The 26985-nt window shown below is 41.6% G+C and overlaps 1 protein-coding gene across 3 annotated transcripts; it reads left to right on the top strand.

Moving 5' to 3' along the window:
- Positions 1–605: 605 nt before the first annotated feature.
- Positions 606–26880, top strand: LOC107378858 (protein LYRIC). 3 transcript variants are annotated; one of them, XM_015949317.3, is made up of 12 exons: positions 606–1373; positions 1566–1682; positions 2114–2195; positions 11294–11494; positions 14779–14904; positions 18858–18929; positions 19057–19122; positions 19216–19340; positions 19534–19650; positions 26126–26233; positions 26369–26495; positions 26608–26880. In XM_015949317.3, exons 1-12 carry the CDS (start codon positions 1044–1046, stop codon positions 26670–26672), a joined length of 1536 nt encoding a protein of 511 aa, XP_015804803.1. In that variant the 5' UTR covers positions 606–1043; the 3' UTR covers positions 26673–26880. The 3 variants fall into 3 exon arrangements, with proteins under 3 accessions (XP_015804803.1, XP_015804802.1, XP_054596481.1); XM_015949316.3 differs by having other exon boundaries at positions 26126–26242; XM_054740506.2 differs by lacking the exon at positions 14779–14904 and having other exon boundaries at positions 26126–26242.
- Positions 26881–26985: the final 105 nt, after the last annotated feature.

Below are 26985 nucleotides of genomic sequence, written 5' to 3'. Positions count from 1 at the left end.
CACTTCCTGTTCTACGGGTGTTTTCCATGTCAAAATAAAAGCACGTAAATAAAACTTTTACACAATGAACTAAAATGCCTGGAAGGCAGAACAAATATGTTCATGTCGGCTATCATTTGTAAAGCTGAATTTCCATATAATTTAAAGTGACTACAACACAACTGAGAAAGCATTTGTGCGTTAAACCCAGTTACGGACAAATCTCTAAATCCGATGTGCATTAGGAAGTTTTGTTTTTGTCTTAAATCTACAAAGGTAAAATAAAATAGGCTTTGTAAAGCCGCAAGCCGTTGCACATAGTATGGAATGAAAAAGGAAACAGTTTGAATCGCGTTTCGACCAATCAGCGTTACCACAATCCCGGTGCGTTCATTGAAGTTGGAAATCTGTGATTCTATTTTTTCCCCCCTAATATTTACTTTTTTGTATTTCTGATTTTAATCAAACAATTTATGGCAGTGTCAAATACTCGAGAAATGATCAAGTATGGAACAATAATGAATTTCAAGTTGATAATCATATTAGAAGAATAAATAAAAATGTTGTATATGAGCTTTAGTTAAGTGTGAGGCAGTTTATAAAACGTGAACAATGTGTTGCCCTACAAACAAGCGCTACGAAAATTAATGAATTTGATGTCGTACTGGCGCAAACATACGCTGCTATGCTGCGCAGTTGCGATTCATAACCAGGGGATGCTAGTTTCCTACTGCCCTGAAGGCGGCATTTCTCCAGTAATAACGGAACCATATGAGGTTAACTCGCTGTAGTCGCATTGTGCTGGTCTGGTCGGCTAACGCTTGTATTTATCAAAGGATATTCTCGCTTAGCTCGTTAGCTTGCTAGCTCCTTTTGTTTTGTCATTGCAGCATTTTAAATATCCTGGTTAGTTTCTTTGACTTGGCCCATGCTGCTGCCTGATACATTAATTGTTCGCTATCATGTCGAAATCGTTACGTTATTTTTAGCTAGCGCAGCGAGAAGTAGCGGTAATCTAAGCCTGAGTATTCGGTCAGTTTGAAAAGAAAAAAAAAAGATTAGGAATGGAGCAGTGGCAGGAAGCGGCCTCTCAGCAACTTGAGTTGCTAACAACTCGTTTGAATGAAGCCCTGTCCAAAGGCCTGGTGTGGCTGCGCCACGAGTTTGGGCTCGATCTGGGGCTGAAGCCTGAGCTGATTCCGCCATGGGTAATTATCTGTGCGGCGTGCACCGGAGTGTTGCTTCTGGTCGTGCTGTGGGCCTCCGTCTGTCGGGCTGTCTTCAAGAAGAGGGTCGTCGTTAGCACTTCGGATGACAGCGTTGATGGAAAACGAGTTACTATTAAAGCAGCCAAGTCAGAAGAACCGAAGAAAAAAAAGAAGAAGGCAGAAAAGGCACGTAAATAACCCAAATCTTTCGCAGTCGCGCTGTGCTGTTAGCAAGGTTAGCTTAGCAGCTAACGGACAGTGACAGCTCCACGTCATGGCTAACTAGCTACAGCTTCAGGGACAATAACTGTGTTGGTTACATGGAAATCCGCCTTATTTTAATGTTTTTATATGTTAATGGTCACATGTCCTGTTTAGAAAGCTCAGCCAAATGGAAGAGCTAATGCTGAACCCCAGGAGGAAGCCATAGTGTCGGAGGACCTAGTGCCACATCACCATCCGCCCCCAGAAGTTAAAACTGACAAGGCTGCAGAGGTGTGTGTGTGTTTATTAAATATTCCTCTAGCATTTCTATTTTAACACGCTGTTCAGCGACTGTCACAACATTACAGTTTTATTTTAAAGGTTGCCTTCAACAGTTACAGCTGCTTTAGCAGTTCAAGTTTCAGTTGACCACTTGCACATGCAGTAATTATTTAGCAATAGCTCCAGGCATCTTATGGCAGCACAAGGTCCGCAGCAGCTTGTGAAGGCTTATAGCTCACACTAGGGGGGGGGGGGGGTTGGTTCTGGATACATCTGTGTGTGTGTGTGTGTGTGTGTTCACCAGGAAAAATGTGGTACATACTAACAGGGTTAGTATGTTTTAGAAACCAGACGTTGATGCCTGCTGAGGACGACATGAGACTTTTTGATCTATACTCATTATCAATATGTTTACAATCATTTTTTTCACTGATTTCAAGACAAAGAAGTCCAAAAAGAAGGCCAAACAAGCTGTGAAGGAGACCAAGACAGTGGTCGGTGATGGCAAAGAACCAGAAGAAGGTAAATAGTTATTGATTAATAGCTAATATTTGACTTTCTGTGATAGCCGGTGACAGTACAATGACCTTGCAGCCAAAACTCATAATTATTCAGTTAAAGACCCACTCCAATTAAAATTGTTTCTATTTTTTAATACATATTCTTTTAGGCTTTTTCTCATGCTACAGGACACATCTAAAGAAATCTAACCTCAAAACATTTCTGGGTATTTCTGCTTTCAAATCGCTGTGAAGCAGTAGCAGTGGCAGCTAAAACTGACTGGCTTTGTGACGTCACAGCATCACTGGGTGGAGCACAAACTCCACTCTGCCCCTTTAGTTTCTGAGGAATGTTGTCAATGTTCAAATGTCAGATGGATAGTTCAACTAGTAAGACATCTGACTTATGGGCCATTCCCATCTGTACTGGGTCGGCCCGGGCCGGGTAGCCCCAGTCGGCCCCAGCCTGGCCCGGTTAACTCCACACATCCTTGCCTTAAGCCCATGTGGGCTGATTCTACCCACCAATCAGAGGCTTGCTCTAATGGAAGGTGTGAATTTGCTGTCAGCAGTGGGTGTGTTGGCCCTGGTCAGCCTGAAGCAGACCCCCTCGAGAAGAGGGCTGAGAATGAGCCTTGGTTGGCCCGGGAAAATGCCAGGCCACCCAGATATGTAAACAACCTACGCTACCCGGCCCGGGCCGACCCGGTACAGATGGGAATGGCCCATTAGATGCAGGGGTCCTGAGTTAGAATCCAGACCAGCACTTTTGAGATTTTGGCTCAGTTGTCAATGTTTTTTTTTTTTTTTTTTTACAGTAATAAGACACCCAGATTTTATTTAGTAAATGTTAGGGATGTACATAGTTTACCGGTTAACTGCCATTAATGTAACCAGGTAAAATAGTTTAGCCCAGTTAACTGCTTCTAGTCCTTATGCTGTGCTGGGGTGTAATCCATTTTATGCCACTAGAGGGTGCAAACGCGCTTACTATCAAAATGCTTATTAGGCAACTGCAAAAGAAGAAATGAGCTTGACACATAACCAAACAAATGTGCTCAAACACAGAGCGGTTAGCAAACAGCATGAGACTAGTTTATTCCTAGTTGTTTCATACTTTGAACACAGAAAGCCTCACATCAAAGCGCTGAGTCTGGCAGAACACGGTGCAGCAAACTGAACCAAGAGCAGCAGCAGCTCCGTCGGCCATGACACCTCCTGCTTGTGTCTGAGTCCTAATTTGTCTGGTAAAATAAAGAATAGTTAGTTTAAAGTGTTTTTTTAAATCGTGCCCTCCAGACTGCACATGTATCACACAATCACTGTGTAATGATTCGGTAGTTACATCTTAAGTAATGACCCATAAAATGTGAGAACAGTGTGTGTGTGAAATATGTTCAGAACCAGCAAATCCAGAGAGACTATTAGTTCTGAGTGGGAGTGAAAGGGTGTTTCGCTCTATGCTTTGGTTTGGAGATTATAACACACATTGAGACGCCATCTGTCGGTCTACGTACCCCAACGGAAGTCCCCGTTTAGATCCGGAATGTCGGGGTCCAGCTTGGAACCGACACCTGTAGATATGCAGCGCTTGCCGACCCTTCCAGTCTTGAGTTACTCCCAGGTCACGACAGTTTATTGGCATCAGCGAGACCCTGAAGTGTCATGAGGGTTCAGCTTTTATTCTGAAGGAACCGTTGCAGCAGGTGGAACATGCAACAGATTTAATCCAGCTTGTCGTTGGGTTCTTTTGGCTTTAAGAGGAAAGTTACGGATTGGCCACTCCGATAAATTCTCTAGAATGCTTTGAACTCAAGATGACGTGGGGCATAGTTTTATAATTTGGATGTTTTGATTTACTGTCGAATCAGAATTTGACAACAAAGGGGATTTAACAAACGCCAACAAAACCACACCTCGCGTCAGATCTGGAAGATTCTGATTGGATCACAAAAAGGAAATGTGTCTTTTGACTTTAACATTACGTGTGATCAGTCTAGTGTAAATATTTAAAGTTATATTACTAATTAAAATACTTTCATAGGATTATAATATCAAGTAATTAATGTTCTTATTTCACAGATTGATTGAACATTGAGCCTCACATGATTATTTGGACTAACAGACATTATTTAATTATTATTTAATAGAGTTCTTGGTCTTCTTTCCTGTGCTGTCCGAGGAAGCAACAGTTTAGATAAGAGCACAAAGCATGAGTGGCCTTGGCCCATATCTTGTAGATTAGGCTTGCGTTAGAAACTTATGGTTTTGCTTGGGCAGAGCAAATAGAGCAGGGCCTTTAGGTCACAAATGGACAATTCTTCACGCTACAGCTGACAGCGCTGTGTATTTGATGTCAGGCGGTCTGAGCAACTCGTAGGCGTGGCGCTGGAGCCTATGTAGAGGGTAGTGTGATGCGTTCTACATGTGCAGGTTTAAGGCAGCTCTGAAGGCAAAGGTTCAACCCGGAAGGTATACACAATAAAGTGACCAGTTAGTGTATTTGTTAAAACAAGTAAAGCAGAGGTCACAACAGAGTGCTACAACACCCAGCACACCTCCTCCCCTGAACAGAATGCACCATATGTGGTTCAGGACTCGGTCCGTGGGAGAGGGTGAAGCCGGGCTTCGTGTAGGTCTCACATCAACGGGAATGCCGAGTTTGCTTCATGCCACGCAGTTCTGGCACAGCTCCAGGAATATTCTGCTCTGGGGTGGAAATTAGCACCCGCCACTGGCCAAATGCGGGTTAATTCATGAAGGGGCGGGTTAATGGGCACAACGCACGCGCCACAGTGGCGGGTTTCAAATATGAATTCAAAGCAGCGTTGTTTATGCAGCTGACTAGGGCTGTAGCGAAGCCTCGACGAAGTCGACGGCTCGATTCTAAAAATTTGTCGACGTCAGATCCGGAAGTCGACGCACCGCGCCCACTTGTTGCATCCCCAGGAGTTTGTAAATAGAGGAGGAATCTGCCCGTTTTTTCTCTAGTTCGCCCTCTTCTCCGCCTTCACTAACATCTCCGCCAAATACCGAAGACACGGAACAACGTCCGTCCACTACTAGATTATTTTCCTGTTTTGCCCCTTCGTCTCCCGGCAACGGACAACAACTTCCGGGGTCAGATGCGCTGCTTCGTGTCTATCGCAGATGTAGAAAATCACCGGGAGCGCTTCTCCCTTCATTAAGGAGCTTCTTTCAGACATGAGGAGAGCTGTTTTGGTGGTAGCAGTCTCTCCTCCGTGCTAGTCTGTTTGCTGCTGGGTGTTTTTGGTTTATTTAAACTTGGTAACTTGAACTTAACGTTGGTAAAGCTACTGTTAGCATCTTCGCTAACAGCTTCTTGCGTTGGGATAAGCTGTTACGTTTTGGTTTAGAGTTCATCTTTTTTGTGGTGTAGATCTCCCTTTTATTACATTTAGAGTGTTGTGGGTTTTCGGTTTAGTGTAAAATATCACCTTGAGTTTGGTTTAACCCGTAAGACCACTCGCCTCATGCACATAAGTGACCAAAACAAAGCAGCATGGAGACACTCCATCTTCTACCACCTCTCAGGCAGCAGCCTGCACTCCCAAGTTGTACACGTCACCAGAACATAACCAACCGCAACACAATAAAAGCAGTGTTATACAAAATGGAAGGCCTGTAGTGTTTATTCTCTTACAGTAAGAATTTATCAATTTTTTTTTGAGGAATTTATTTGAGATTTTCTGGTTTTTGTTAATTGTGCAATAGAAAAATAATCATTAGATTAATTTTCTAAATAGTCATTAGAATAGTCGACTATTCGATAAAATAATCGTCAGAATAATCGTTTTAAAAATAATCGTTTACCCCCAGCCCTACAGCTGACCTGACGTTAGTCTGCCGTTCTCATTAAAAGAAGAACTGAACATCAACATTAGCATTGTTGCTTTACTTTCCTGCCGTTCAGCGGGTGGCAGAAACCAAACATGTTTCTCCAGAGGAGTCAAAAGGATGAACCGAACGTTAAACTGGTTTTTATGACAAATGGAAGAGAACTGACAACGAGTTGCACGAGTGACTCGGTTTGAATAAAAGCAGAGCTGGTTCTGTTACGGGCAGAACGCGTCGGGCACGATCTTGTAATGAGCGCCATGAGCGGTGGAGAAAACGGCAGGGGTTAGAACATAATAAACTTGACCCTTTGGCAGGGTTTTTCCTGGCTCAAATTGAGGCAGAGGTGGTATCATCCTGACCATGCGCCAGCACATGCATACTCTGTGCATTCAACTGCCTCACTTTTTTTAACGCCAAATATTTTTTCGTTAAGTGTTCTAATCTAAGCTTCTGTTGATTAATAGAATATTCCATTTGACGTTTCAAGTGAAACAAAATTGGTTTGCTGCTAAAAATATGAAATAAAACAAAGTTATCAGGCTGAAATAACAGACTGATTATAAAAGGCTCAATAATATCCATTAGATTGGTGTTTAGTTCCCTTTTTCCCATCTGATATTTATAGTTAAAATATTTTTAAAATATTTGACCTACATTTCAGTAACATTTTAGGTTTGTATTAATAACACTCATCTTTGTCAAAATAACACATAAATATATCCAGTAAAATATAATGCATTTCATTAACATGCATTTGTGTTGGAAATGCTAATAACATTTAATTTCTGCTGCTAACAATGTAACGGTGGCATTATGTATGGGTTGGCAGTAATCCAGTTTAGTGTTGTCAAAAAAATCGATGCCTAGATATAAATCGATGCTAAAAGTGGTATCTAAATTAGATATTCCATCCCTGTGGTATCGATATTATGGACTATTATACACAGCCTTCTTCAAGTACTCCGACACGCACGACGGCCAGATGCCGTAAAGCAGCCTCCGCCTCCCAGACAAACAGAAGAAGAAGACGCCGCATGGCTACATTGCAATTTCCCACGCGAGTTGTCTCCGATCCAAGTTTTGTCTGCCAAATAAATAAACAAAAACATAAACAGCGAATTTGGGAGACGTTTCACAGCCCAACTTGATTAGCATACCAAGTCCGACACGTAGTTGTATATTCACGCTTATGTGCTTAAAGGAAACTCCCGTTTATTGCAACCCGGACTTAATTTCTAGCATGCAGTACGTTTGTTTACTCACGCTGACAACTTTGGTATAACTTGGATTCCCCTGGGTATTTAGATCCATCGGCGAATCGCCGTCAGTGTATATCCATATAACGGGTGCGGACGGGCACCCATGGTGCAGCCTCGAAATAAGACATTATCTGCACCAAAACATCTTCATGTCGAAAGGTTTTGTTAGGAATCATTAACGTGATTCCCCTGTTCGTTTGGAGCGGGTCTGGGATTTCTAGGCGTAAACAGACTAGCTGCGGCTAATTAACCGGCGCTTTTAATGACGTCACTGCCGCGCGCCAATCTGTTTTTATTGAGATTACCTTTGTCCTACTGTGGAGAAATTCGTTTTCTCCCTTTATTGACCAACAGAGTTGTTCAAAAGTACAGAACAAAACATATGGCATTACAGCTTATGACAAAAATGCACCTTAAACAGAGTTTAAGCAGCAAAACATCACTCTGCAAATAGTGTATATATAGTGAGACAATTCATGATTTAAAGTGTTAACTTTCGCCAGTTTTTGTATGCACGTTTTAAAAAATGCTGATACTTGAAAGGTTTAAGCACTTTATACACTTAATTCTTAACATTTAATTTTTGCAATATAAATTGAGGAATGCTATTTTTTGAATAAACTTGTTCAATAAATTGGTGTTTTTAAATAGTATCGAAATCGAGTATCGAGCTTAAATTTTTCCAAGTATCGAATCGAGTTTGAAATTTTAGTATCGTGATAACCCTAATCCAGTTTAAATTATGTTCAGAGATAGAAGCGTTTGTGAATTATATATTACAATGGCTTGCTGTACTTCCTTCTCCTATGTGCAGCGGTTCTGATCCATAGCGCTGCAGGATGCAGAATATACAGGATGGTGGGGGCTTTTCATCCGCTTGTAGAGTTTAGTCTTTCTTAGTTTTACGATCATATATTTTTCTGTGCGCCACTTGATCGTGAGACCCATTAGCTTTAGCATTAGCCAATCTGCGTGTAGCTGCACTTTTGATCCCAAACTTTGGACCGGTTCTGCCTTTGCTGGTTCCTTTATTTTGCACCACTGCATCCAGATGACCACACTGTGCGCCAGTTAAAAGCTTTTTTCTTGCAAGTAACTTACTTTTGTTCAATAAAGTTTTGGGGGGAAATCGTAATTCAAAGATGTTGCACCAGTGCTACGTTTAAAAATAGACACACACAGTGTTTTTCGTCGCACTGTACAGCCCTGCTCTGATATGGAAGAGCCTGGGGTAAAATCAGGACATCAATAGCACCAACCATTAGGGCTGCAACAAACGATTATTTGGATAATCGATTAATCGGATGGGGTCTCGACACGATTAATCGATTAATCGGATTACATAGGGACATTTTTAAAAACTGCCAGGGAAACGTTATTTTTCTCCTTCCTTCACTTTATTAAACACAACATTATTAGAAAACAGTTCAATAGCAGAAAAACAACATGCCATCACCTAAATTGTCTTATAAGGCGTATAGACAGAGACCCTAAGCTACATCTATCTGTGACCTAAAATGCTTGGTCCAAGTTAAACAGCTTAAAGAGCAAGTCAACCCCTACCAGAGTCTAACTCCACTCCCGCTTCATGTTTGAAAAATGCAACACATGCTGTTGCCTGGCAGACCGAGAGGGCGGAGCCGCTAACAAATACACACACACTCAGGCTCACGACAGCATTGTGACATCATAATGTACCAGTTTACATCATAGCATACTTCTTAGCCAATAGCGGTGGCAGATTTAAATTAAAATACAGTGCAGAGTTTTTACCTGACAACGGCACAACACTGCCAGTTTTAGGCAGAATATTTAAATTTTAACTAAGATGCACTGAAGTGCCAAATTATTGACGACACGTGTCTGCAGCACGATTAGACACTCGTTTATTTAGTTTATCAGCAAAAAAAAGTTTATTTGGGGGTGACTTGCTCTTTAAGGGCAATTCTCATCTGTTTTGTTTGATCTCATCTGTAGACATTTATTATAATTGGGGATGTCAAACAACTAATTTTTAAATGTAATTAAACATAGGCTGTGAATTAATCAAAATTAATCACTATTTCCAAAAATGACTGAAAAGATACCAAATAAAACAAAAGTAAATGAATGCCATCCTCCTTGCGATGATGCCCTGGGCAACTGCCATAAAGTCACATCAAGAAATGCTGCTGATCATTCCAATGATCCCAAATAGACTCACATTAGGCCACATGAAAGCAACTGAACCCAAAAATATATTAACCAGTATATAACGGCACTCTCACACAACACGCCTACAGCAACAGTTAGGACTCCTCCCTCCCTTATAAAAGCGTTTTTGCTTCTGAGGACATTGTGGTTGTAAAACCACATGTTAGTAGTCTGGCCCCGGTGTGATCAACCAGTTTCTGCGGGAATGTGACGGCGGAACCGGTTCGCAGCGGCGCGAGTCCCCCCCCGACTATCAAATAGCGTCGCGCTTACAATTTTATAGACTTTTTTTACGAGCTTAGGGCATGTCTAGCCTGTGTAATAATCTGGGGCTTGGGTGAATCACTTTTGAAAAGTTTTTAATTTACCCGGACACCGAGCTCTCTCCTTCCTCGCTGATGATTCTGACATGCTTGTGTTTAAGACGCTGCATCATCTCCGTAGTATCCCCGTGCCATGCTAAGTCTGACCTACAAACGTTGCATGTCTTCGCCTGATTTAACTGAAAATGCTCCCAAACTTTAGAAGTTTTAACTTTTTTGGGGTCTCGCTGCTTCTGCCATGTTCCTCTTACAAACACCTGCCGGCTCTCCACCGGTCTGCGCGCAATGGCGGGCGGGAGGGGAGGGGGCTTTTGAAAGAGTTGCGCAACACAACGAATCGATGACGCAATTCGTTGCCAACACTTTTAGTAATCGATTTTCATCGAATTCATCGATTCGTTGTTGCAGCCCTACCAACCATAGATATGTACCAACTAGCGAGAAAAGCTATTTTTGATCTTTTTCTGCAGCGGTTTTAGCGTTTTTCGGTGCACCACTGCTGATACAGCGCTTGCGTAGTGGTGCAACGCTGCAACTGCAGTTAAAATAACATCCATATAGCTGGGGGCAGAGTGAAATCAGGCTGGGGCGGCACAAAAATAGCTGGAGGCGGCCGCCACGCAAATTTGAATGCAGGAAAAACCCTGCCCTTTGGGAAGATGAATCGGCTATATTCCGGATTATACAGCTATATCAGTTTATCTCCTGTTGGATGGAAGTCAGTTAAATAAGCTGCTCACTTAGAGATGGGTGTTAGTTCATCATATAAATATGCTTCAGGTTGTTTAATGTGTTAAATCAGCAGGAAGGTACCAGTATGTTCCTACGATACTATTATAGTATTACTATGTTATAACCTTTAGTCAGATAGTAATAATTAACATAACATGTTAGCTAACTCAGTGGACAGTCGTTTTGCTGTTACACTAAAAGTTCTGACAGTTCTTGTGAGAAGCAGAGGACATCATGTGGTCTGTGTCTTTCTCCTTCATCGTGGATGAGATGAAGAGGAGGGAATAAACTGATGTGAAGGAAGCAGCCAGAATGTTTATGAAGGACAGAGCTGGAGTTGAGAGAACCTCCCTCAGAGCAGAGATAGAAGCCGGTAACCGAGGCGAACGTTCCACATTAAACAGCTGGTTTCTCTACCAGCCATGGTGCAGCGCCACGCTTGAGCCTATGGGGGGAACACTGGGGAGTACAGATCACGCTCATCCACTTCAGGACCACAGGTTCCCCACAACAACAAAATGAATGCAAATCATTGCAGCTAAAAATGCTATTTTGTAATCCCGTTTTGTGCCGTGGATTTTACATATGATGTCCATGATTTTTAAAGACTCATTTTGGGCTCTTTTAGCCCACTGACTTGTATTCATTGTGACCCGTGAGCCGACCAGAAGGGGAGGGCCGAGTGTTCCGTGTTTGCGTTCAAAACCTAATCCCATAATGAACCATTCCAAGATTGTGGACTAACTTTTCAGGCACATGGGAGACCAAGGTCAGCAACAAGGGGAAACGTGAGCAACGCAAGAAGGACAAAGGTTCCAGCGACGGCTCGGCCAGCCCTGGAGGAGGGAACTCACCTGTGAGCACTCCCTCAGCACAGCCCAAAGCGTCGACTGCACCTCCCGCTCCTGCTCCCGCTCCTGCTCCTGCTCCTGCCAGCCAGAAGAAGAAAAAAGGTAGAACTCATGAGTAGGAAAGGATTTCTTTTCCAGCTGAACCTGGCATGCATACATGTTGTTTTGTCTCCTGATGACACGATGGACTATAAGTACACTAGGCACTAAAGAAATTAAATCTCAAGTGAGGTTTCCATGAAACCTTTAGCTTGTGTGTGTGATTAAATCTCAAGTGAGGTTTCCATGAAACCTTTAGCTTGTGTGTGTGTGTGTGTGTGGGGGGGGGGGGGGTTGTGGGCTGTCGCGGTTGAGGAATTCCCCCTGCGGTGATTCAGGGTGGCTTAATATTGCGGTGTGCGATATTATTGCAGCACTTTTTTTTATTGCAGTACTATCTAAACATAATGTTTACACATTTAAAAAAGGTTAAAAATTGCCGTGCCTTCTTTTATAACACTTTACTGAATGCAGATCAAAGGGCAGTAACAACACAGATCGCAGTAACGTTTGTTTCTCCGACAGTCGGAGTCCGACTGAACTTAAAAACAACAAAATTCAGGAGAAGGTTAAACTTTTAAACGCAAATTTGGCTGCAGCATCTAACAAATAAGAAACAAGTCCCCATTTTGTTTAGTTGTTTAAAATCAAGCATAAAAAATTACATGTACCGGGCGCGGGGCACTATCATTTCACTTTCACACACACGAATGACGGTGATTTATAGCTCGGTCACGTCCTTGTTACCCAGAACACAGTAGAAAAAAACAAGAAAATTTTAAATAGTTGGCTTCAAAGAGATCTGACAGTATTTGGAAGAACTCTTCTGACAAAGATGGAATCCATTTCTAGACTGATATACCCTGCTCAATCATTGGCCATATCTCCTAAAATTATTAAAGAAATAAATAAGATGAATCTTGATTTTATATGGAAGAACAAAAATCACTACATTCGAAAAAGTGATTTAATTAAAAATTATGAAGATGGTGGTATAAAAGCAATAGATTTTGAAATTTTGAATGGAGTATTAAAAATTAAATGGTTTAAATCCTTCTTAATAAATAGAGGAAATTTGGCATACAATTCCGAAATTTATATTTGAAAAAGTTGGAGGAATGGAATTCCTATTGAGATGTGATTTTGAAATCCCGAAGTTGCCTCTCAAACTTTCTGAATTCCACAGACAAGTCCTCTTTTTTGGAAAAATGGTTTTCAAACATAACTTCAGCCCACATAATGTTCCGATATGGAATAATAGAACTATTTTGGATAGAACCAAAACCATATTTGTAAAAAGTTGGATGGACGGAGGAATTTGGTCAGTGACACATATTTTAGACGAAAATGGAAATATTCTTTCACTTAAGAACTTCAATCTCAAATATGACGTTGACATTGCTGAAAATGAATATAATAAGGTGATTAAAAATATCCCAAGTGCTCTGGTTCATCTAGTTAAAGCTTCTATCGGTTATATATTTAACCCTAGACTCAAAATATTAGCATTTGATGGGATAGAAATTTTCAATAAAAAATGTAATAATATTTTCCTGAGAAACAAATTAAACAAAACCTTTTATCCAAACCCAATACTCCGATTCTCGTTACTACACAACTTTTCTAAAGAAGAAATTAAAGTTTTGAGAACTAACTATCTAAAATTCTCTTTACCCCCAAAGTATAAAGAAGTCCATTTTAAAACCTTGAATGATATTTACCCATCTAACCATTTTATACAAACTAGATTTAAGTTCAATGTGGAAAAATGTTACTTATGCAAACAAAACGATGAATCGACCAAACATCTTTTCTATGAATGTTATAAAATTTTAATGATGTGGAATTCACTCCAGGATTGGCTGAACTCCAATCAAATTTATATAAACAATTTCACAGTTGAAGATATCTTATTTGGCATTATACTAAAAGATAAAAATAATGAATTTCTAATTAATAATCTCATAATCATAACAAAATTTTTCATACACAAATGCAGATATCTCAAAAATCCACCTACGTGGAATAATCTCAAAAATGAAATTAAACTGCTGTCGAGATCCTTAGGTAAAATGTCCACCCCCAATGCGATAAAGCTTTATAAGCTCATTATTAACACTAATCTCTAACCGCTTTTTGGATGATATACACAATAGCCCTTGTTTGCTCTTTAACTTCCCCCTTGTAAAACTTTTATTTATATACACATATAATTTGTGTTTTCATGCTGTCTTACTTGTATCCTTTCATGTTCTATTTTTGTTTTGAATTTTTATTTTATCTTATTTTTTTATTTTTATTTTTATTTTTGTTTATTGTCTTCTTACTATACCAAGTTGAATTGTATCTACAAAATGCAAGTTGAGATGAACACTGACTTCGGAGCTACTCTGTAATGTCAATCTGCTAACAAATTTTGGAATGTAGTCGCTTTTGTTCGTTTTGCAAATGTTCAATAAAAGTTCTTAAAAAAAATAAAATAAAAACGCCCTTGTTACCCAGAAGGAAAACCAGCATGTTAACCACATACGGTTTGAGAGAGGATCTGAGAGGGGTGGCAACATTTGCAGCAACACTGAAAACCCTCTCGGATGGTGCGCTCGTTGCACTAACGCACACGTACTTGCGTGCGACTCTGGCGAGCTAAGGGAATCTCTCCCGGTTGTTGCTCCACCATGTCAGGGGGGTTTCTTTAGGGTCAATGCATTCCTCCTGCAGGTAGCGAGTGAGCTCCAGCTCGGCTCAGACTCTCTTCGGGACGGTTGCAGAAGCAGTGCTTGTCCGGGACTTCAGCAGGTCTCCAAGTGTTTATTATTATTTTTTTGCCGCTGGTGGCAGCTCTGTCTCGGCCAAGGACTCTGGCTGCGCAGCAGCTGACGTACTGAAAACCAAAGTGCTCCCAAAGGAGCGAAGTAACGCTTCGTTTTGATACCAGTGCAGCCATCCTTCTCAACATGCATCATTGAGTTGAATCAAGTTCAGTAATCGCGGTGGCTCATGATGCAGCGCGGTGGGTTTCTTCATAATGCGATATTTCATTTTTGCGGTTACCGTGACAGCCCTAGTGTGTGTGTGTGTGTGTGTGTGCGTGCGTGCATGTGTGTGTGCGCGTGCGTGCGTGTCTCGTGGCATTTATTGACCTTTCATGTTCTCAAGAGAGTGCACATGTGAAGGCAGAGAAGCTTGGAGCTGTTTCTGCAGGTAATTAGCAGCAGAAATGGCCTCACCTTGTGTTTTATTACTTATTCAGGATTTAAACCTACAGTGGGAACAGCAGGCAGCTCTTTATCTTGATTTCTTTTTTTAATCGTGTCTGAGTTAAATTAGCTTCTTTTTCTTGACGTTAGCCAACAGCAGCGAAGCAGCTGAGGTGGCGGCTGCTACCACGGGCATGAGCATCAAAGTCGCTCCAAAGACAACTTCCTGGTCCACTCAGAGGCAACCGGCGCCACTTTTGAGGAGAGGGATTGATGGTAAGAATGAACATATCACCTTCTCACAGGGTCCGAAATTAGATTTTTTACTCACCGGCCAAGTTGGCTGGTAGATGATGAAAATCTACCGGCCAAGCATATTTTCTACCGGCCAAAATTCTAAATGATTTAGATCCACCTAAAGCATATTATTCTATATTATGTTGATTCCAAACAGAGTGACAAAATAATTAAAACATCAGTTAATAAGAAAAACAACTCTTTTGTCATTTTTACTATTTATTTATTTTTAGAGATGTTTTTATGAACTCTTTCATTGAAATCTAGTCAGACTCCTTGTTTTCTCTGTCCATGAAGTCTGGCCTCCTCCTTCTGACACTGTCATTGTGCCAAAGCATTACAGCCTCATTTGGGTCATAGTCCTTGATCTCTGGAGAACACAGCTGCACCATGAGAATATCTGAAAGTGTGTCAGGGCTAGGGTTGTCACAGTAACCGGTGTAGCAGTAAACCCCGGTAAAAAAGTAGACAGTAATAATAACCGTCTTGTTTTTTAAAAAAAAATTATCTCGGTGGATTACCGTGGCTGCGGTGTAGGCGCGGTGACCCTTACCAGCCACCGTATCATCTGGAAGTTGCCGGCGGCACATGCGCACTTTGTTGTTTACGACCAAAACTTTCTTTAAGCTAAAGCTGACATAATGGCAGGAGGAGACGGCAGCACTCGGGACATTTATTATCCCTCAAAGAAGACAAAGTCGGAAGTATGGGCATTTTTTGGATATTTGAAGAATGCCGAGGGACAGTTGTCTGTGAAAGGCAGCAACGCTACGTGGCCATCATAATGCAGCCATTGTCTCACGACTCCGCCATCTCCAGTTCGCCACTTTTCACAAAATCTTCTGGTTGCCACTGGTCCTGGTGGTTTTTCTTCCAGTTTGACGAGTTTTCTTTTGGAAGGCTGGCTGACTCCAGTTAAAAACCGCCACATTTCACCGCTAGTTTTAACACGAAGCTAACTGCTAACTTGATAAACTGATTGAATGGGATAGGTGGAAATGACATTGGATGCGGCGCTCACGTTTGTGTACGTTGCATGCAGGCAGGAGGAGTATCAGAAATCAATGGAAGATGACTGATAAACATAACTAATTTGGTGCAAACATTTACTCGCTATGTGGCAGTGTTACACAGTGAAGTGTAGTGAGGACAAAAGAAACATGATGACTTGGTCGATAGACAAGGAAAACCAGTTTTATTTCCTCTGGTCCGAAAAACAAAATCAGAAAATCCCAGCACTATTCAAAATGGCCACCCATCCAACTCTCTTAGCAGTCTCTGTCACTTTCAGAGAGGAAAAACGACCCCTTTGCCACACCCAGCAGTCCACCTATATACTCTCCGACCCCCCCTCCAATTCAGGTTGGCCAATCACATCAGTCCACTCAGGCATTTCCTATATAAAGGCAGCATTAGAGGCGGGCTTCCTCTTTAGCTGCTTCAAAATGGCTGCCACAGAGGACACCTCCTGAGGGTAACAAACAAATTCATGTTACATAACAAATTACATTCTTGAATGAACACTCTTTGGTGTAAAGACATGTTGCTTCTCAACAGGCAGATAGAGCTAAAAAATTTACTCGCCAAATGGAGCAATTTGCTCGCATTTCGCGAGTGTTAATTTCGGACCCTGCCTTCTCATTAACTGATCGGTACTTGGAATCATTCAGTCTGGCTCTTATTTTGTATGAGGCTAGGCAGCATGCTATCCTGGCCAGCGGGGAACTCTCCTGCTCAGATAACCCCACTCTCTGAGAATTCCAACATTACAGCCTTCAGTACTGACCTACACCGACATTACGACCTTCGGTACTGACCTACACCGACATTACGACCTTCGGTACTGACCTACACCGACATTGCGGCCTTCGGTACTGACCTACACCGACATTACGGCCTTCGGTACTGACCTACACGACATTACGGCCTTCGGTACTGACCTACATCGACAGTACGGCCTTCGGTACTGACGTACACCGACAGTACGGCCTTCGGTACTGACGTACACCGACAGTACGGCCTTCGGTACTGACGTACACCGACAGTACGGCCTTCGGTACTGACCTACACCGACATTGCGGCCTTCTGTACTGACCTACACCGACATTACGGCCTTCGGTACTGACCTACACCGACAGTACGGCCTTCGGTACCGACCTACACGACATTACGGCCTTCGGTACTGACCTACATCGACAGTACGGCCTTCGATACTGACGTACACCGACAGTACGGCCTTCGGTACTGACGTACACCGACAGTACGGCCTTCGGTACTGACCTACACCGACATTGCGGCCTTCGGTACTGACCTACACCGACATTGCGGCCTTCGGTACTGACGTACACCGACATTGCGGCCTTCGGTACTGACGTACACCGACATTGCGGCCTTCGGTACTGACCTACACCGACATTGCGGCCTTCGGTACTGACCTACACCGACATTGCGGCCTTCGGTACTGACCTACACCGGCATTGCGGCCTTCGGTACTACTAACACAGATAATACGGATTTCTGTACCGATATTACGGCTTTCGGTACCGATATTACGGCCTTCGGTACTGGCCGATATTGACTCCGATAAGACGTCAGCACAAATCATACAGACTTACCTGTTTCTTAGTGTGGAATGGATGAAAGGCTTGATCAAGTGATTTTACTCAATCGGAGAATAAGAGTCAGTAACAGGCCGTATTAAAAAAAATTACAATTTTTTTAACAGTTGGTTGCATAAATGTGAACCTTAATAATTATGTATAACAAATGAATATTGGTATACAGAATTTAAGTAAATAAGATAAATTTTTAAAGTACAAAATTCTAATTTAAGGTCACTCCAGTTATGTTTTTACTGTCGGCAAATGGCGGGAACAGCTTAGGGCACGGACATAAGACAACAATACAAACTGCTACAAGTTTAATTCCCACACTGCTTAAGTCCTCATGCGGTGTTATGTGCGATGAGGTTGGACGTATAAAATGTTCCTGGTTCTGTTCCACCACGGGAAACACTGTCTTATGGACTTGAACAAAAATACTGCCACCCGGTTGACGTAGCTGCTTGCTACTTTGCTAGCACGCGCTGTTCTGATCAGTGGGATTTGCATGCTGGTTCTGGGCGCTGCTGCATAGAAATGCTGGTATGAAATTTACGGACCGCTGATATCGGAGCATTTTGATGCAGTCCAATATAATCTGATAGTGTTTTTGTGGGTCAATATCGAATAACTCCTGATAACTATATCAGAATGGGACATCCCTAACTGGAATATGGGAGGGTCAGGCTTAGAAGTTGTAGCTACAGTCCAGACAGCTCTTGGACTGTAGCTGTCCTGAAGCCCAGTTACCTTCATTTGAACCCCTTTGGATTATCATGACCTGGATGACTGAGAAACTATGACAGCATATGCATCCTGTGGTGTTTCTTTTATGTAATGAGGGCAGAATGAGGGCAAAACACAACGACAGTCCAAGGTGCATGTCAAGAAACACAGCTCTAATTGCTCCAATTATGACCCACGCTGTTGCAACCAGCAATATTTCTGCATGGTTGTATTGTTAGGCATAAGCGCTTTATTCTCTGGACCTCTGGGCTTCCATAGCAGTTTATTTTGCCTTTAGAGCAAAGGTGGTCTGTCACTTTGTTCATTTATCTGATAAATCAGGTTCAAGATTAGTTTAATTAGTTGGTTTCTAAATGTGGTTTAAGGAAATATCTGAATGTTTCTAGTAATCTATTTAATGTAAATTAATATAAACATGATATTTGTTTGACATGTATACACACACACACCAAGGACAATAGTGTGGCTGAAACGGATCATCAGCTCCTGTGTTAGGAATAATGGAATCATTAGATAGCTGAGGGTTGATCTCTTTCTAGTCCCTCTAAAGGCCTTTATGAGTTAGTGTGTGTGTGTGTGTTTCAGACTCCTGGACCCTGATCTCCTCCTCAGACCTGGTTGTGGGCCCATTACCCAGACGGGGAGTTGGTTCTGCTCGTAAGTTAGTGGAAGAATCAACTGTAATATATTTTTACTAAAAGGGACTCTCCAGTAGGTGGAGCAGTTTCCCAAATATTATTTTTTGTTGTACTCAGAGTGTGTGTGTGTGTGTGTGTGTGTGTAGCGCCGCAGCCTGTAGGGGAGCTGCCATGGCTGGGGCAGGCCAGAGCTGATGAGTGGTCTGGACTCAGTATGTTTTTTCTTCTAAAATCCCACATTTGAACCGTAGTTGTGATGTTCTTTTCTTTAATCCTCGCGTTCTCAAACTGTCGTGTTTTTTCAGATGGTGGATCAGCTGACCCCAGCTCTGACTGGGATGCCCCCTCTGAGGCCTGGGGCAACTACGAGGAACCTTCTCCTGAGCCGCCCCTCCCCCAGCTGGCCATGGTTAATCTGATCGGAGCCGCTGTAAGTCAAGCCGGTTCCTCTCAGTTCATGGTGATGGTCGCAGATCAGACTGAAGAAAGACTTATGGTTGAGATGATGATCATCAGCAAAATGAACTGCTTGTGCTTTTCATGACACCTGTGACTCGTCTTAAAGGGAAGTTCACCTCCTTAGAAGTGGGGTCATGAGTCTCATTTGTTCATCTTGTTAAAAGGAGGACGATGAAGACGACAAGGAAAAGGAAGATGGCGCTACTGATGGAGCAGCTAAAAGTAAGAAGAAGAAAAAGAAGAAGAAGAAGTCTGCTGAAGAGGAAGGAACAGCAGGCCAGGTAACTGGGTGGGGGGGGCTGTTTCTTTATGGAGGTTTATTTATTTATTTATTTGCTCTAATAATCCAAAAAGTTACTTCAAACAAACAAAAAACAAAGTTAATAACAATTTAGGGATGCACCGATCAGGTTTTTTGCTGCCGATCACAGATACCGATATCAAAGAATGCTGATCACCGATACGATCACGTTGATTGGCCAGAAATTTTCTACAACATTATAATGAGTGCTACAAACTACATAATCTGGGAATAAAGGAAATGTAACCTAATCTAAAATAGTCTGTATTAGGGTTGTCACGGTGTGAAAATTTAACCTCACGGTTACTGTGACCAAAATTACCACGGTTTTCGGTATTATCGCTGTATTTTTTTTAAACGTGCTACATTTTCACACAATTAAATAAACCCTGTATGTCAGGAAATATTGTCCTCAGTTTGTGTCTAAATTTTGCCTAAAATGTGTTATTTTGTAATTATGTTGTTTATTTGTTTACATTTTTCCCTTTAGTCTTTAAAATACCAATATTTGCCCATAACTTCTTATTTTATGTCTGTTTGATGTCATCATTTAAAAAATATTAGATCAGATGATACTCAGTACTCAAGTAGCCTTCTAATCAGATACTTTTTTACCCTTACTTGAGTAATAAACTCTATATCAGTAAAATATGGTCCTTGGTTTGTGTCCTTCCAGTGAGCTTTGCAGATGTGGGAAAATGTCATCAGGCAGTAATCATTGTTAAATTCATAATTATTCTCGGAGAGAGACCAACTCTTATCTGCCCCTGGGAGCCCCGTAATGCATAGCGTCATTTCAACATGGGGGTGTCCGCGACACGGTTTATATGCAGGTAGCGGCGCTGCGGCTGCTTTATGTAGCGACTCGTTGCATTCTCCCTCAACCCAAATCCTCGGATCACGCATTTTAGCTAAAATGCTAACGTTAGCTTGCCTTGCGTTGACTGTAGAGTTGTGGGTGATGGTCACGCAGATGTGTCATGAGATTTGAAGCGTTGCTGCCTTTCACAGACACTTTTTCTGCACGTGCTGCAAACAGGATGGCCGTCCGTCTTCTATAAACTCCCTCAGCATTCTTCAAATATCTAAAAGATGCCCATACTTCCCACTTTGTCTTCTTTGAGGGATAAAAAATGTCCTCCTGAGCACTGCCGTCTCCTCCTTTGGCCATTATTTCAGCTTTAGCTTCAAGAAAGTTTTGGTTGTAAACGCCAAAGAGCGCATGTGCCGTCGGCAACTTCAGCAGATGATACGGTGGCTGGTAAGGGTCACCGCGCCTACACCGCAGCCACGGTAAACCCACCGAGATAATATAGTTTTTTAAAAAACAAGATGGTTATTATTGTCAACTTTTTTTTACCGGGGTTTACCACTACACCGGTTACCGTGACAACCCTACCTGATCGGTCTGCTTTGTTTTATTTTGAAAACTCCGATCAAAACCGATAGGGGCGCTATCGGCCGATTGGGATCAAATGCCGATCCATCGGTGCATCCCTATAACAATTTATAAAAATGTCAAACTTACCTTAAAATCTTAATTTTTCTATGATTTACTGACTTTCTGATCCAGTCAACCATTTGTTTCATTTTAATCAAAATATTTTCTTTCAAAAAGAAAAATATTTAATTTTTAAAACCAGAAGTTTTGTTTGAATGTAAATTTGTTTTATTTTGAAAACTGGAAAATTAGTTTGAGCATCTTAATTATCTGCTGCTGGTGAAGGTCCTCACGGTAATCCAGGTCACGGTAATCCAAAGGGCTCAAATGAAGGCAAAGGAGTTGTCTTCAATTGAATCCTTTGGATGCTCAGAAAACTTTGTTTTGTTTATTTGAAACTTTGTTTTTTGATTGAAACGAAGTTTGCTTTCCATCCGGGGCCTTTTTGTCCAAGATGAAAGACCTCTCTTCATTGTCCAGTGATGAAGACAATCATCCTCTTCATCAGGGAGGAAGGTGGAGGGCCCAGAGGCAGAGCATGGGCAGGTTCTTCCCATTGTTAGAAACAATTATAGACAACAGATTTATTTGTTCAAATCAACTTGGTTCCTGTTAATATTTAGTATTTTGGTGTGAAGAACTGTAGCGAAGCATCAATGACGCAGACGGCTCGATTCTAAGAATTCGTCGACGTCAGATCCGGTAGTCGACTCGCCACGCCCACTTGCTGCATCCCCAGGAGTTTGTAAATAGAGGAGGAATCTGACTGTTTTTCCTCTTGTTCGCCCTCTTCTCCGCCTTCACTGACATCGCCGCCAAATACCGAAGACTAGGAATAATGTCTGTCCGCTACTAGACCGCTTTCCTGTTTTGCCCGCCTTTGTCTCCCAGCAACGGACAACAACTTCCGAGGTCAAATGCGCTGCTTCGTCTCTACCGCAGATGTAGAAAATCACCGGGAGCGTTTCTCTCTTCATAAAGGAGCTTCTTTCAGACATTAGGAGAGCTGTTTTAATGGTAGCAGTCTCTCCTCCATGCTGGTTTGTTTGCTGGGTATTTTTGGTTTAGTTAAAGAGGAATTATGGAAGTTTTGACAGCCAAAACATGTATAGAAATAATAAAATTTCTTCTTCATACATTCTCCTGCAATGTCCTGGTCCTGTAGAATGAGCCCTGACATTTTTACTGTGATTGCCTGTTTTTCTGTAAAATCACAGAAAAAGAGCTGTTCGGGTCCAGCAGGCTGCTTCATGCGCGTTAACGCTCAGACATAGCCCCTAGCATTTGCTATCCGTAGATTTAGTCTTTGTCGCTGTTCCTAATGCCTAGTGACAAAGCTAGCTACATTTCTGAGGACCCTTAGCTACTTTCTGTAGAACTTTCTTCTAGATTTTTCCTGCAAATTAGCAACAAAATAGCCATTTTCGCTTCGAACCGTTCTTTGAACGTTGTTTCAGCTGTCATCAAGGATATAAAAGTTACAGATACAAAGGACATCACTGGCGCTTTAGCTCACCTAGTAAGATGGACTCTCGTGCAGGAGACCCAGGTTCGATTCTGTATGTCAACATAGTTTATTTAGTTTCTTTTTTACATTAATGATAGATTTTTTACAGTAAGATGCCCAAATTTTTATTTGAGACTCGCCGAACGGCATTGAATTCAGATAAAAAAGATGTGGGTTCAACTTTTCACTTTGTTGGCTGTGCTGAAGAGAAAGGTACAGAACCAAATTATTTAATTAATTAGCTGCACGTTCTCCTGTCCTCTGTCCTCCGGGCCACACACACACAAGCGACTGTCTCAGCTGTTATTTTCGTTAAGGAGTGTGCACGTACAGCATGCGCGCCTCGTGCACGAGCCTACTATTGAAGCTGCCGTTACGCTTTTGGCCTGAGGGGGCAATCGCGAGCATAAAAATTCAAAACTCCGTAAAGTCCCTTTAAACTTGGTAACTTGAACTTAACGTTGGTAAGGCTACTGTTAGCATTTTCGCTAACAGTAGCTTGCGTTTGGATAAGCTACACTGATACGCTGTTACGTTTTGGTTTAGAGTTAATCTTTTTGTGGTGTAGATCTCCCTTTTATTACACTTAGAGTGTTGTGGGTTTTCGGTTTAGTTTAAAATATCACCTTGAGTTTGGTTTAACCACCCAGTTCAGAGTGGATGGAAAGATTTATATTTTTTGTAGTTGTAAATAAACCTGATCATCATTTTAACTTTTAAATCTCACGTTATTGTCCCTTCCTTTTTGCACACGAGCCCGACTCCCTAGGAAGGGTCATAACACCACTCGCCTCACGCACATAAGTGACCAAAACAAAGTAGCATGGAGACACTCCATCTCCAACCACCTCTCAGGCTGCAGCCTACACTCCCAAGTTCTACATGTCACCAGAACATAACCAACCGCAACACAATAAAAGCAGGTTATACAAAATCGAAGGCCTGTAGTGTTTATTCTCTTACAGTACCAATTAATTTTTCTGAGGAATTTATTAGAAATTTTCTGGTTTTTATTAATTGTGCAATAGAAAAATAATCGTTAGATTAATTTTCTAAATAGTCCTTAGAATAGTCGACTATTCGATAAAATAATCGTCAGAATAATCGTTTTAAAAATAATCGTTTCCCCCATCCCTAGTGTTAATATGTTTACTACAACAGACTCATTACTGATCCTTTGTTTTAAGTGTTAATATTTACAGTTTTAAACACATTACATGAACAGAAAGCTGATGCAAGGACAAAACTAAATACTAGGGCAGGGCGATATGGACCAAAACTTATATCTCTATCTTTTAGCTGAATTCCGATATACGATATATATCTCGATATTTTTCCTTCTGCAAAATTTTTTAAAGTTAACTCACTTCAAGCTGTCTTGGAAAATTACATACATAAACCAGTAGATTTAATGCATACAAATTTATTGTTGTCAAACTTTAACCTCAGTGCCCATTCTCTGGTAGAGCTGTCTGCTAACACACACACACACAGTTGAGAGCTGGAGGTGTATCAAATGTCCCACAGGCACTTTTTTATTACACATTTATAATAAATGTAAAATTCTTTTAATTTCATCTAGAGGTGGCCCATATCGTGTCCAGAGGAAAAAAAATCCATCATGTTAAACTAAATGTATGATGATGTAATTGCATCTACTGAAGATCACATGGGTCATGCACCGTGGCGTTATTGGTTATCAGGGCAAACATGGCTGGAGTCTAACAGTATTGGCTCATATCAGAGAATATACTGTAATGACTCAGTCTCTTGTTGCTCTTTTATGAGTATTATTTTCGGGCTGCTGTCGCCGTAATCTACGCCTTACAAGCGTTTACCTTTTTCAACAGAATCAGTATCTACTAGCATAGCAAACCGGGGCGGAAAAACCGGAACAACATTTCTCACCCATTGAGCTCACCTTCAAAATAAAACATTAATCTTATTGTTTACTATTCAAACCCTTACAACACATTTGAGGTAATTTGGCTACCCGTAGATGTTTCCTGATTACACAGGGGTGGGAGTGGTTTGGCTCATCTCTCCGGTTCTGCACATGTAGAATGGAAAAACAACTCTGTTGCCCCCAAATAATTATAAACCAGGACACCAAATGCAAAGTTTACAGCAGCACATTTACCTAGAGGCTCTCAGATTGAGCAAACTTGTGACAATACACGTAATAACCACTGAGCAACATGTTGCTAGCATAGCGGCTAAGTGCTAGCAAAGCAGTTTGACCAGTTATATCAATATAAAGATTTGTTTAAAAATTGTACCGGTATTTTAAAAGTAACGATTATGGCCCAGCCCTAGGTGGAAACAACTGTTGTTTACTCAGTTGATGACGGTCACATCACTACGAGGTAATCAGAAATATGCAACCAGAGGATGATTATTATTCTAGTGAATCCATAACTTAGATTTAGGTGATAATATGAAAGTAATTTTTAAATAGAGATTTCTACATGACTGACATGCCTTTTAACAGTAGTAGTGGTCCAGCCAGAGAGCACAGCTGGCTGCCTTCATACTAGCATCTTCCTGAGGCCACAGTGTCACCAGCACTGAGCCAGATGTGCAGATGACCTGTGACAGAGGAAATAAACGACTTAACACAGTGTTTTAGTATTTAATTCAGACGCATCTATACAATCACAATCAGAAGGCTTGACTGCCACGAGAGCGAGAAATCGCAACATTAGGAGTAAATATAGGAAGTAAGACTAAAATAATATAACCTGGCAATAATTAAACAGCTTCTACATACAAACCTGTAGGTCAGAGCTACTCAGTCCTGGGCCTCGAGGGCACGCGTTACGTCGAAATGAGTCCCCCTCTGATCTTTCTTTCCCACTCAGCTGTGAGTTTAGACCATCCACTCACTAAAAATGCGTGTCCTAACCCTAAAACAAAAATCATGTCAGAGTAATTCCATAAATAATAATTATGTAAAACGTACTTTTTGATGAGAGTGGTTATGGTTAGGGTGAGGGTTATTAACCCCCCCCCCCCACACACACACACACACACAGCTGGGTGTAACACACACCGATCTCGACGGTGGAACGAAGCCCCGAGACCCTCGGGAAATGGAGTTTCAAACAAACAAAACAAAGTTTTGAAAGCAAAGAATTAAGATGTTCAAAGTTTTTGGTTTTCAGAATAAAATAATTTTTCACTCAAACAAAACTTCTGGTTTTAAAAATGCTATATTTTTCTTTTTGAAAGAAGAACTTTTTGATTAAAACTAAACAAATAAGTGATTGGACCAGAAAGTCAGTAATTGATAGAACATAAAGATTTTTAAGGTAAGTTTGAGATTTCCCTTTTTTTATTGCAGTTTTTCAATAATTATTAACTTTATTTTGTTTTTTAAGTAACTTTTTTTCATTGATTAATAAAGAAACCAAATTACCTCCTTATTTCTTTCACTAGTTGTTTATGAAGAAATAGAAGTGCAGCATAGAGGTTGTTTGTAGATGTGACTGCTGTTGTTGTTTGGAGGTTGAAGAGACCGTGAAGGAAATGCCTCCTGCTGCCTCAGGGAAGAAGCAGCCACCTGCTCAGGAGAACGCTGCTGCCGTCCAGCCTGTCAGAGCAGCCGCTGTGGAGGTCAGTGAGGTCAGCAGGACAACAGCAGCGTAGCCCGATGAACTAAATGATGATGTCTTTTGTTCAGAAACGTGTTGATGAGAGTGTACGGTCCCAGCTGGAGGAGTCACGGCATATCTTTGTTCCTCCTAACAGGCAAGAGGGCAGCGACAAGTGAAGGACACCATTCCCCAGAAGCCCCCTGTCACACAAGTGCCACCAAAGCCTACTGATGGAGAGCCCACTGCCAAGCAGAACAACTTTCCTGCTCCAACTGTGCAAAGTAAGTCGGTCCCTCTTCTGCACTGCTGCAGAGAAGTTCAAAGGCTCCCTCTTTAATCTAGGATAGGTCTTATGAAAGGAGCCAACAACTTCATTGTTTCTTTTTTCCACAGAAAAACCAGAGGAGAACCAAGCGTCCAAACCAGCGAAGAAGAAGAAGGCGAGGAGAGAGACATGAGGACCCCCCCCCCCCCCACACACACACACACACACTCTTCTGTATGCAAAAGACCACATCCTGTTTATGCAACACCTTCTGTAACAGGGTCGTCAAACCACAGTTGATACTGAAGGACTTGACCTTAAGACTTGTCTGAATCGTCAGTTGCCAGGTCACTGAGAGCTGAAACACAATGCAGTGCAATCTAATGTAATGAGGTGTTAATGATTTTTTTATTTACAATCAATCTTCTGACCCCGTTGACCTGAAGGAGCTGTATCGTAGTCCGTAGACGTGTAGAAAATACTGATCATTAGAAGTTTGTTGCCAT

This window comes from Nothobranchius furzeri, chromosome 5 (genome assembly GCF_043380555.1).
Source record: "Nothobranchius furzeri strain GRZ-AD chromosome 5, NfurGRZ-RIMD1, whole genome shotgun sequence".
Taxonomy (NCBI): Eukaryota; Metazoa; Chordata; class Actinopteri; order Cyprinodontiformes; family Nothobranchiidae; genus Nothobranchius; species Nothobranchius furzeri.
This window is presented reverse-complemented; position numbering and strand designations above follow the sequence as displayed.

Bases quoted from the DNA above. Each gene is read 5' to 3' on its own strand.
- LOC107378858 (XM_015949316.3), top strand. From the start codon at position 1,044: ATGGAGCAGTGGCAGGAAGCGGCCTCTCAGCAACTTGAGTTGCTAACA. The intron at 11,495-14,778 runs GTAGAACTCATG...TCTTGACGTTAG, and splicing joins CAGCCAGAAGAAGAAAAAAG to CCAACAGCAGCGAAGCAGCT. The intron at 19,123-19,215 runs GTATGTTTTTTC...GTGTTTTTTCAG, and splicing joins TGATGAGTGGTCTGGACTCA to ATGGTGGATCAGCTGACCCC.